The sequence below is a fragment of the Ochotona curzoniae genome, unplaced genomic scaffold (genome assembly GCF_017591425.1).
Source record: "Ochotona curzoniae isolate NIBS_2020 unplaced genomic scaffold, NIBS_Ocur_1.0 contig_908, whole genome shotgun sequence".
Lineage (NCBI taxonomy): Eukaryota > Metazoa > Chordata > Mammalia > Lagomorpha > Ochotonidae > Ochotona > Ochotona curzoniae.
In genome coordinates, this window is record NW_024466607.1 from 8,134,063 (window position 1) to 8,146,631 (window position 12,569).

Here is a 12,569-nt window from a genome sequence, read left to right on the forward strand (position 1 = left end):
CCCACTCCTCTGCCACAGACATCTCCCTCACTCCTCCTTCCCTTTCTGGCCCTCTCCATTCCTACCAGAGGGCCAAAGGGGTCTGCAATCTCCATCCCCTCACCTCTGTAAAGATCACTTAAAATTAATGGTTAAAATATAAACTGAATTTAAATATATTTTAAAAGGAGCAAAAGTTTTCAATAAATATTTTGCCAAACGAATGGCCAACAATCACATGAAAAGATGGTCCAGCATCATTAGTCATTAGAGAAACACAAATCAAATCCACAATGAGACGCTACTTTATATCTACCAGGATGGCTGTGGGAAAGTAACAAGTGTTGGTGGGACTGTGGAAAAACTGGAATCTTCAAGCACTTAACAATTTAAAGTGGTACTGTGATGAACAGATTCACAATTCTTTAAAAGTTGAGTGCAAACTACCATGAAAATTCTTCGAGTACAGGGAGAACAGGTACCTGGCATTTTGACTATTTAACGGGACAGAACTGTATACTTTTAGGTGGTTAAAATGGTAAATACTATATCTATTTAACTGCAAAAACAAAATGTGTGAGCAATACTACACAAAATAAAAAGAAACAAAACACTCAAGACTCTGGCAGCTGTTATTGTGAGAAAAGAAATCTTGTGGAGGGGTTGGGGGAAACAGCATGGAGGCTGGCAGGCAACGTGGCATTAGGGGTTACATCATGACTTGGCACAGCCATATCTTATTATCAGAGTGTCTGCCGTGAGTCCTGGGCTCTCTGCTTCTGATGCAGCTCCCTACTAGTACTCCTGGGAGGCAGTGCATGATGGCATGGCCCCTGCACAACACCCTGCCTCCCATATGGGAGATCAGGATGGAGTTCCCGGCTTGCGGCGCCAGCCCTGCCTCCACCCCGGGGGCTGCAGGTATTTGGGGAGTGAATCTATAGATTCACTTTTCTCCCTAACTTCTCTTTTTCTCCATCACTCTGCCTTTCAAATCAGGAAATCTTTAAAAAGAAGAAAGACCTTTGGGTGGTTTCTGTTTCATTTTAAGTACTATTCTCTCTTTTCCACATTTTTGTTAACTAGGCTTTGGATAGAAATAAAGGAAGTTTTAAACCCTTTTCAGATCTCATGATGTACATGGTTCACCAGTTCAAATTCTACCCTTCTAGTGGAATGTTCTTCGCATTTGAACAAGCATTGAGGAAGGATTTACTTAACAAGGGCTCCTCACAAAAGGAAGTAAGATGGTGAGGTAGCTTGGCACACTAATCCTCAGCCCATGGCATTGTCATCTCATATGGCACTAGTTCTACTCTCAGCTGCTCCACTTCCTGATCCAGCTCCCTGCTTGTGGCCTGGGAAAGCAGCTGAGGATGGTTCAAGTCCTTGGGACCCTGCACCCATGTGGGAGATCAGGAATAAGCTCCTGGCTCCTCATCAGGTCAGCCCTGGCCATTACGGCCACTTGGGGAGTGAACCAGTGGATGGAAGATCTCTTCCTCTCTCTGTGTACGACTCTTTCAAGTTGAACAAAACAAAACAAAAAGTTTTTTTAAAAGTTCTTTGCTGCATAGCAAAACTAACGTCCTCTTTCCAGCTGATCCAGTTTGGGCTGGCTAGAGGTCTGCTGAGCAAAGCTTCCAAGGGCCAGTGCTTTCCTGCCAGTCCTCTGGGTGCTGGACAGACAGGGTAGGGACTGCCGAGGCCCCTCTGGGGGAACAATTTCCTCTGGAAGTGTAATAAAGTTCCTAACTCGACTCCAATCAACAAATTAAAGGAGGTTAAACATCCAAGTGAGATTTTTTTTCTTAAATTAATCAAAATTGTTAGCAAGAATTTACCCTCAACAGTCCCCTGAGCTCTCCCCCAAAGGCCCAGTCTGTATAGTAAGTGACACTGGCATGGACACTGGGTTTATAAGCAGGCGCCCAAAAGACCTGTTCTCCCCTTCCTGACAAGTAAATAAAACGGCAAGATCAAATAACTCACTAAAAAGAAGATATAATTTTTTATCTGCCTTTTTACAGTCTCATATCCACTTCCGTTGGGAATAACAAAGTCTGAATTCTTATGCAACACTTATCTAAATGTGTCGATTTTATCGGATTGATGAATTTTGCTAACAAAAGGCTGTGCGAAGAAATCTTTTATGACATATTTGGCCCATTCACAGGACTGGAGCTTTAATTTAACCAACTTGAGAATTCTGAGGGAGAGCTGCAGGTGTTGGATCTGAAAAAAAAAATCATAAATGGGAAGGCATATCAATCTTTATGACAGGGAAACAAAAACACTCTCCACTCGCTTGCCCTCCACAGGCAGGGGAAGGAGAGGTGGCGGGAGCAGGATATTGTCTCGGCTGCACAGCCAAGAGGAAGCAGCCCTGTCTCCCAGTGACCGCTATTTAGTATTGATCAAAAGGGACAGGCCCAGAGAGGAAGGGAGAAATTGATAAAAACAATGAGGTTTGCCAACACTGTGTGCTCAACAAGGACACTCCGGTTTTCGTGACCGCATTAGAATTAGTCATTCCCTACTAGGTTCCTCTCGGTCCCAGAGACCCCTCCTGCCTCCCGCTGCCCCTCCCGCCCAGCGACACCTCTCCCCTTCTGCCTCCAGCTCCCTGACTGTAATGCCAGTCACCCCTTCCTCCTGCACTGCCTCAAATCACACCTTCACTTCCTGGGGAACCACTACAGCGCAATCTCCGCCTCCCTCTTCTCCCCTCTCTCCTCTTTCCTTCTCCCCTACCCCTTCTTGCTGTCTCCTGGGTGCCTGTCCGCCAAGCCAACCTTCTACCTGCAGCCAGTGATCTCCTCACTGGAGGCCTTGCTCAGTAGCTGCCCTGCGCAGTTCACTACTGACCTACTTCCCTTAAGACAGAAGAAACTGTAGCCTACAGAGGTCCATTGTGACATGCTACTCTGCCATCTGGCCTCCAGCGGCACCAGGGCTCCATCAGCCCCTGATGCCATCTCTCCAGCCTCCATGACACACATTTCCCCTTTGACAACTGTGTTGTGGAGAGGCAGAACACATGGGAACACAATTCCTCCCCCTTCCAACTAAGGCCTCCTCAATATGCATGGGCAGGACTAATCTCCGAGGGAGAATGCAGTGGAAAGGGCCTGAGCCCCCCAGACATAGCCCCTGAGCTCCCTGCCCTTTCTGGGGGCTGCCACACACATGCCCCAGTGCCTCACCTCCACCCCAGGGACGAAGATTCACCCACTACAGAGAAGTAACAAGGCAGAGGCCGCCAAGCCAAGAAAAGCTCCCTCCATCCCTAACTGCCCATGCTAGAAAATTAGCTAAAAACTGGTTTGGGCCTTCCTTTTTCTTCTGTATTTTTGGCCTCTTTTAACAGCACTTCAGCCTTTACTTCACATAATACAACTGTGATGGGAGTGAGCATCAGGGGAGATAAGACTCCCTGGGCAGGAGGCTGCCAGCCCACCCAGGTCAGGGAAGTGAAGCCCCAGGGCCTCCCACTGGATTGTGAGCATCCATCCTCCCGTCCTTCCCCATCCCTGTGATCCCCTGACCTGTCCCTCCCACCCCGTCCCTCGGCTAGCAGACCCACTTGGTGTTCTCCAGGGTCTTCTGCATCTTCTTGGTCATCCTGTCTATTGCTGCCTGTCTCTTCTCCTCGGCTAAGAGGTCGATCTTGTTGAGAACCACGACCAGCTTCTGGCAGGCAATCTGACCAATCACCAGGCATTCTGCTGACTGCGTCTGCATCCCCTTGGTCACATCGATGACCAGCATCATCAGATCAATGATTTGGGCCCCTGGGAGGAGAGAACACACAGTCAGAAAGGGGAAGAGGGCAGTGAACCCTGCAGAAAGTCACCCAAGACCCCAGGTCGGGGAAAGCACATTGCTCAGAGTGGGCGGCACGGGATGCATGGCAACCACACCCTTGCAGGCTCCAGCCCTGCCCATGCAGGGTGCCCAGAGCTGCAGGAGCTCACCCACACCTTAGAACCACCAGGAGACAAGGCTATGAGGCCCACAAAACACAGAGCTTGGCCAAAAGGCTGTGCAGCTGTCACCCGCAACAGGGCTGAGATGAAAAAGCCAATCCCCTCACTGTCGCTCCAACAGACAATGGGGAGAAAAATCTCGGCAGGAAAAAACTCACATTTTGTGCTGCGCCTGGAATATCCTGAGATGAGGGCAAAGGAAGAGGAGAGAGATGGGAAAAGAAGAGGAGCTGGAGTGAGCAGTGTCTTCTTACAACACCATGTGGTTCAGTTGGGAGCATGTCATACCAGACTGGTGCTCCACTCTCTTCCTTCGCCTGTCCTTCCTGCTCAGGAGGCCCTCATTCCTTCTGGGAGACAAGGGGCAATGTGCACAGCTCCGCTGCGTAACCATTCAGCTGGATCTCTGGACACGCATGTGTGGACCTGGCTGCAAGCACCACCTGCACAGAGGGCACCAGAGCCAAACAGCAGGTGCACAGATGGTGGAGACATCAAGGAAGGGGCACAACCAGAAGCCAAAGTGACCATGTCCTTTGTTAAGGAGAAGCATTCATTTCAAACAAACAAAAATAGTGTGCTTCTCTAGAAGGCAGAAAATTAAAGTATTTTCTGCTCTGAAATGAATGGTGATTATATTTGGTGAACATATTAGAAGAGTGTGAGAGTGTCCATGAGGATTTTTCCAGATCCAAATGACAGTGTTGGAAAGGCAGAGGACAACACAGCCCATGCTGGGCACAGGGACGGGGAAGGGGCCTGTGGTGTCCGTAGGCACAGTGAGCAGGGCCCTCTCTCACTCCATCAGCTCTGCTGCTCTCAGATGCAGAAAGCGGGACTCAGGGGCAGGTTCACCTGCTCCAGACCCCACATCAACCGGTACCCAAGGGTGCTGGAATCCAGGGCTCTGACAGACTCCCTCTCCTATCTACAGCATCATTGCCTTGCTTTGGAAGCCATCTCTGTCCCAGCCCCAGTCCCCATAGCCATACCATGCTCAGGAGTTCCCCAACTGGCTGCTTCACCTCCAACTTGGTCTATTATAACCCACCTTCCATTAACCTCCTGAAAAGGAACTTTCTTCAAACTCAAAACTCACTGAAACACTGCTGAGGGAGGGGATGTTAACCTGGAAGACCTCCATGAAGTCCAACTTGGAAACAGCCATAGTTGGAGATGTCTGAAACGTCCCTGTGCATTTTTACTAGAAAGTACATAAAGGTTGCTAAACAACACCTTGTATCCGTTAAGAAGAATGAAGCAGTCCCTTAGTACCATCACAGAATCATCTCCAGGTCAAGTGAAGGCACGGGCCAGGAGCTCAACACTGCGGGGGGCTACACACAGGGAAGCAGCAAGGGCATGCGTGTGTCCATGTGTGTGTCTGTATCTGCCTCTCCGTTTACACAATCTCTCTGAAGGGAAAGAAAAAAAAAAAAACCTAACACCTTTGTTTTCTGATAGGAACAGACAAGGGTGGGATAGGAAAAGAATTCTCCCCTGCACTTTGTTCTGTTCACTTCAAACAGGGCTGTGTGGAATCCACTTTGCCATCGAACAATGATCATTGTAAAAGCAGAAATAAATAGCCAAGCAAACAAGGACCTGCCCAGGCCATGCTGTTCTTCTGCCAAGGCCTCTGAATAAAACCAACCCCTGACCATGATCCTTTTTAACTGGACACTGGTTCGCATTTGTGCTGAGTGCATTGCTGTGCCCTTGTCCCAGGACACTGTGGCACTCGTGCACCCCCACCACCAAGGTGCGACCAACCATCTTCCTGGGCTTCCCAGCCCTCAGCAGCCCTGGGAACAGGTCACAGGGCTGAGCTGAGGTGGACTCTTGGGACAGGAAGGGATGAAGCCTGCAGGTTCATTGGGGGGTCCCAGGCCATGTGTCAGTCTCTACAAAGACTTGAGGGCCACACTGACATCCAAGAATCTCAGCACCCAGTGCAGTGGGCCTCCATTTCTGGTGAGACGCTGGAGCCTCGGTGAGCTCATGGGCTCCTGCAGAACCTTTCCTGAGGGGCCAGGCAGCCAGCTGCCTTCTAGAGCCAGCTGCTTAGCCCCTCATCGGCAGATGGGCAACTCAACTTTGGAGACATGCGGTGCTGGCCTGTGGTTAAACAGCAAGTAAGCACCAGGGAAGAGATCTGTGCTCCAGTGCCCAGGTTCTTAACCAGTACACTACCCACTCTGTCCTGTCCTTCCCACTGTGCACCAACTTTGTCCCTTCTCTCCTCTTCCCACCTGAGAATTAATGTACACCGCTTCTTGCTCTACCCTGGTTCCTGCCCCACCTGGAACACCTGTTTTAGCTGCTCTCTCCCCCTGCCAGTGTCTCTCTCTCCCATCCCCATCCACTCTGCGCGTTCAGAATCAACCCTGGCTTTGCAATCTGTATTCAAAGCACAGGGCCCAGCTTAATAAATCTCTGTTGGACTGAGCTGAGCCAATGTCAGCCCTCCCTGCCTCATCCGCTTTATTTACCAGGAGCCTGTTCCTTTTCTCCAAGATTCAATTTCCTATCGGTATATACACTCTCCAGGAGTGCCTCGTCTTGGCCTGCTAGCTACAAGGGAAGGCCTCACATGCCAGGGCCTCTTGCCTCTCATGCCTGTCAGGGTGGTGGGGATGGGAAATGAAACTGACCAGAGGACCCAGGAAGCTAAGTGTGGACAGAACCCACACACCCAGGAGCCGGTGGGGATTTTACCCACAAGCCGCCTTTGTTCCAGGAGGCACACAGCTCTGTGGCACAGCCAGCACCCGGGACTTCTGAGGCGACCAGAGGTCATGGCAGCCTGACTGGCCACACTGAGAAGCAGGGCCCTGCTGGGAACTGGGGTCAGTGCCCGGCAAGGGCCTGCTGCCTGACAGCAGCTCTAAGCTCCCCTCATTTCTCCATCAAACTTTTGATCAGACAGCAGGAAGTGACACAACTGGCCCGTCCTGTCTTTTCAAAATCCCTAGTATTGCCACAGAATGAATCCAACAGTGTCCTTCCCGATTCCCACGGACCCAGGGTAGGAAATCATTGTGAGACTAGAGGGACCAAGAGAGCGAGTGGGTGGGAAATGCAAGACAAAAAAACTGAGGCTTACAAATGGTCCTCTATGCTGCCCGGTCTATCGGAGCTTTTCATCTGGCTGAACTGACGGCAGGACCCTGGAGAGGTTTGCAGAGTAATTATAGCAGGGTTAAAGTTGCTCGGACTTTAAAAAATTACAATTTCCAGTTCTGTAGATGATATATCTTAACCATTTCAAAAATAAAAATAATGAAAAGTTTACAAAGGTCGGCATTTAACAAAGTAGAAATTATCTGAGATGTCATTTTCCTTTTGGAAAACACTGTGTTCAGAGAAACTCAATACCAAATTGCAAGCAATCTCAAAAACAGGTTTTTTAAAAATTAAAAGCTATAGTTATTACAAGAAAAAAAACAACATTAAAGAAAAATTTGTTTTCAACAGGTAACTTTAAATATTCAATATACTCTATAGATATCAGAGTACTTCAACTACTCTGGTATATTCACAGTATATTCTTAGAGGGGCTGGTGTTATGGCACAGCACATAAATGATTTCCTACCCTGGGTCCACTGCCTGCAATGCTGGCATCCCAAACGGGTACTGTTTCAAGACTCAGCTGCTCCACTTATAATCCAGCTACTTGCTAATATGTCTAGGAAAGCAGAAGATGATCCGAGTCCTTGGACCCCTGCACCTGTGTGGAGATCCAGAAGTTCTGGCTCCTAGGTTCAGCCTGCAACAGCCCTGGTCGTTGCAGCCATTTGAAGAGTGAACCAGTAAATGCACAATATCGCTTGCTCTTTGTTTCTTCCTCTCTGCATAACTCTGACTTTCAAATAAGTAAATCAATATTTTTTAAAAGTTCATGGGAAACTAGAATTAAAAGTAAAGGTTGGCCCTGGGGCCGTGGCCTAGTAGCTAAAGTCCTCGCCTTGAATGCACCAGGATCCCATCCCATATGGGTACCGGTTCTAATCCCGGTAGCTCCACTTCCCATCCAGCTCCCTGCCTGTGTCCTGGGAAAGCAGTCGAGGACGGCCCAAAGCCTTAAGACCCTGCACCCACATGGGAGACCTGGAGGAAGTTTCTGGCTCCTGGCTTAGGATCAGAACAGCACTGGCCGTTGTGGTCACTTGGGGGGTGAATCATCGGACAGAAGATCTTCCTCTTTGTCTCTTACCCAGGTCTCCCATTGGGTGGCAAGGACCCAGTTCTCTGAGACATTACTTACTATCTCCCAACCATTACTTACTATCTTCCTCCACAATCAGGAAACAGGAAGCAGGAGCCAAAGCTGAGATGGGGATATCTTAAGCGCTACCCTAACCAGCTACACCACCTCAACTGTAAAACAGGCACCAACAGCTCCACCTCTATTTTCCACTCCTGTGGTGTCTATCACCCTACTTAGAAATCCCAGGTATCCAAAGGGGCAACAGCCCAGAAGGAAAGTACTCTGACTGGGGCCTTGAGCAGGGACTCCATGGAGGGAGCTGCTGTCTGGCAAGAAGAGCAGGCGGCTAGGGCCCGGCGGCTAAAGTCCTCACCTTGAATGTGCTCTGGGATCCCATATGGGCGCCGGTTCTAATCCTGGCAGCTCCACTTCCCATCCAGCTCCATGTTTGTGGCCTGGGAAAGCAGTTGAGAACAGCCCAAAGTTTTGGGACCCTGCACCCACGTGGGAAACCCGGAAGAAGATCCTGGCTTCGGATCAGCATAGCATCGGCCGTTGCGCTCACTTGGGGAGTGAATCATCGGATGGAAGATCTTCCTCTCTGTCTCTCCTTCTCTCTGTATATCTGACTTTCCAATAAATAAATAAATCTTAAAAAAAAAAAAAAGGCAGGAGGCAATGGAAAAGCCCACCTGAGGCCCAAGGTGGGCCTGCTGTGGTGAGACGGAGGCCGGGAGGCAGTGGGGAGTGGTGCCTGGCCTTGCCAGCTGAGCAGCCTCAGGCAAGTACAACATCACTCCAGATTTCCTGGGTCCCCAACTGCTGCGAGAGGGCATCCAGCCCAGCACTTGTGTACCTCACTCAGCACAGGGCTTAGCATGTGCATCACAGCGCCCAGCACAGTAAGGGCTCAGGCAGCAGCCAGCTCATTCCCTTACAACTCATGTGTGCACAGAGGCCCCGGGCACCATAAGGAGGAGAGGAAGAGAATTAACAGCAGCACAGGAGAAATACAGCCATAATGCCTGCAGCCCAAGCAGTACCAGCACTGGCCCTCGTGGGGATAGGTGGTGGATACCTGCCAATGGTCTGGAGTACCACGCCCACCACTGGCCAGGCAAGAGTTACTGTTGGATTTGATCTGCAAAGCTAGCCTCCTCTGTAAACATCCTGTTGGGACCACCAGATCGGTGAGTGCACAGACCCCCCAGCCTAGAAAAGCTGGGCAACCAGGGCAGGCCATGTCTCCTAAAGTCTGCAGGTCCTCAGCTTTTCACTCTCAAGGTTAAGGGTGCATCACCCCACACAGCCCAGAGGAACATATGTCAAGCATTCCTGGAACAGTCTTGGAAGACAGAGGTGGGATCGGAGCTGACCTGGAATCCAGGAATCTAGGGCTGACCCAAAGGAAGCCCAAAGGAGCAGCAGCAACCCAACCTGCAGACAGATCGGGGCCAGAGCTCAGCTCTCCGCTTATGGCTTGACACCACGTAGAAAGTGACAGCCTGAAGATGCACCAGGCCTGGAATGGGCCTTGGCTGGCCTACACAGGGCAGTGGGAACACGGACGTGCTGCCCACACTTGCAGTCTGAGAGACACATAAAAATTTACAGATGAGCAGATGTGGCGAAGCTGGGCCAGTGTCCAGCCTGACTGAGGAGCAACTGCCCCCTCCCAGTTTCGCCCTAGTCCTCACAGCTTGCTACTGCCTCACCTCTTACCACCAAGAACACCAGGGCTTGAGTTGTAACTTCTGCGTTAGCTAAGATTCTTACCAAAGTCCCATAAGGAGGAGACACTGTATTTTCAGAAACCAAAATCTAAGGTCTGCTTACACACAATAGTAAACAGTAGATGCCAGGCTAGAACCAAGGGCTCTGACTTCAAAATTTCTGCTTTTTCTGTTGCCAACTGCCTTCTGGCCAGATTCTTGCATTCCTGAGTCCTCTGGGAACCCCCTGGCATCCCAAAGTACAGCTGGGCAAGGCTTCACGGGCGGAGGCAAAAGCAAGGTGGCCCACGTGTGCAGGCGGCATGCCAGGGTCCTCCAGGACACACACGCCACCTGAGGCTGGTGCTGTAGGAGGGAGCGGGAGCAGACATTCATCACCAGCTCAGGGGCCTTGGAGGAGAACAATGAGAGCCATGTCAGCAATGGGGGAACAGGAGAAGCAACAAAGAGGCCGTGTAAGAGATCAAGGGGAAAAACAAACAGCCGCAGACAAGATAGCAGACAAATAGAGGTGCTGGATATCTGCCAAAAAACCAATAAATGCTGGAGACTGCGGCCAAACACCCTCAGAGCTGAGAAAGGGCAGTGAGCAGGCTGCAAGTACATTCACGGTACAAAATCCTGGGTACCCAGCTCTCTCCAGAGCCTCACGGTCCGCATTTCCCAGTGGGGACAACCACACTGGGACACAGGATTGATGGGCAGCCATGTAACTAAGATGAAATGGGATCTTCACCTTACAGGGAACATCAAAATAAATTCCAAACAGATTAAAGTTTCTACGGAAAGACATAAAACCAAGAGCACAGGAAGAAGACATGCCAACATCTTTTCAATAATCTTTAAAGTAAAAAATATTTAGGTGAGATACACAGCTGAAAAATAAAGCAAATACTGAAGAAATAAAGCAAAGACTGACAAATTCAACAACATAAACATCAAACATTTCTGCATGGAAAAAATACATGACAAGGTCTAAAGATTGGTGAGGGAAGCTTTAAACACACACACACACACAAGACTAGTTTCCCCATTTTTTTCCAAAGGATAATAAAACTAGCAATAATCCACTCAAGAAATGAAAATGCCATCAATAATGAGCAATGCATTTACTTAGCACACCCACGTGCCACACCCAGGACTGTGCCTTACACGCCTGGCACTTAGCCAGCCATCGCAAGCTGCAGTCAATGCTAGACAGAGAAAGTCAAGTCCTCACTAGGGTCACAGAGACAAAGCAAGAAGGCTCAGGGATGGCCGCTGGGAGAAGAAAGAGAGAGGGAAGTCCAAGCAAAGACTCCAAGGCCAGGAGTGGCAGGCGGGGAAGAGCATCCCTGACAAGGGGAGGAGCAGGTGTCTGAGGAAGGAGGGAGGAGGTGCAGTCACAGAGCAAAAAATAGAAACCCAAATAACTCAACATGCAGCCTGACATCCTCCTCATGACTAACAAGAATGATGTGAATTAAAGCTACAAAATGATACCAACCATAATAAAAGAAACTGGCCTGTGCTAAGTACTGGTCCTGCCAGGCACTGAACTTAACAAAGACCAACTCTGGAGCCCTCCTACCACCCTGCACCATTGCCCCCATTTACCGATGAGGAAATTAAGTCACAGGCCACAAGTCTAAAAAGACAAGGAATTGTCCAGTTATGTGGCTTCAAATCACATCACCCCGCCCCCCAAAATTCAGTAAGACCTTTGACCAGGGACACTAACAGCCCAATCTGTGGAGCACACCCTGGCCACACCTCTGTGAAGAACACATGGGGGGAGCCATCCAAAGTGCAAGCACATACACCATGGGCCAGCAGCACCCAGCTGACACAGGGCACATGCATGGACACCCTGCAAACATCAACAGCAAATGCTGGACACCAGCCTAACCAGTGGCAGGAGGTAGGGAGGAAACGACTGACCACAGAGCAGAACATGCTACTGCTCTTTAAAGGCACAAAGTAGCTCTGAACTCACCGTGTGAAACTCTGGCTCAGGCAGAGTTCCTCACTGTGACCCTTCTGAAGATTCCGGACAACAGAGCACAGGCTAGGCATCCCTCACCCAAACACTGGTGATGTCAGGGGCTCTCGGACCTGGGATGTCTGCCAAGACTTTACCAGCTGAATATCCTTAATCCAAAACTCCAAAAGGTGCCAACACCTGAAACATTTGCGCACTCTAGATCTCAGATTTTCAATCAGGGAAGCTCAACCCACATGTGTTTTAAAAATCACTGGCTTTACAATGTCTAAATCTAAGTGTTCAAAGCCATTTGACACTGGAAAGCAAACAGGTGAACAAGAGACCAGGAGAGAGGAAGAGCCACTTACTAATATATATTTCTGTACCTTAAAATTTGAGCCATGTGTATCTATTGCTAATTTTTTTTAATGTTTTCATTTGCTAGGAACACAGAGAGATTACAAGAAAAAGAGATCTTCTACTGGCAGGGTCACTCTTCAAATATCTTCAATAACCAGAGCTGGGCCAGGCCAAAGACTAGGCATGCCATTAGGCCTCCTGTGTGAGTAGCAAGCACGCGTGTACATAAGCTGTCCTCTGCTTCCTGCCAAGTGCGCATGAGCAGAAAGCCAGCTGAGAACTGCAACAGTAAGGACTGAAGCTAGGCACCCCAAAATGAGACGTGGACACCCCA

At 49.5% G+C, this 12,569-nt stretch overlaps 1 protein-coding gene across 1 annotated transcript in view; it reads right to left on the minus strand.

Moving 5' to 3' along the window:
- Positions 1 to 12,569, minus strand: part of EEFSEC (eukaryotic elongation factor, selenocysteine-tRNA specific) — a 205,900-nt gene that overhangs the window by 119,841 nt on the left and 73,490 nt on the right. Inside the window, exon 2 of the mRNA XM_040995304.1 lies at positions 3,566 to 3,773. Within this exon, the coding sequence (XP_040851238.1) occupies positions 3,566 to 3,773 (208 nt within the window). The remainder of the gene's footprint in view (positions 1 to 3,565; positions 3,774 to 12,569) is intronic.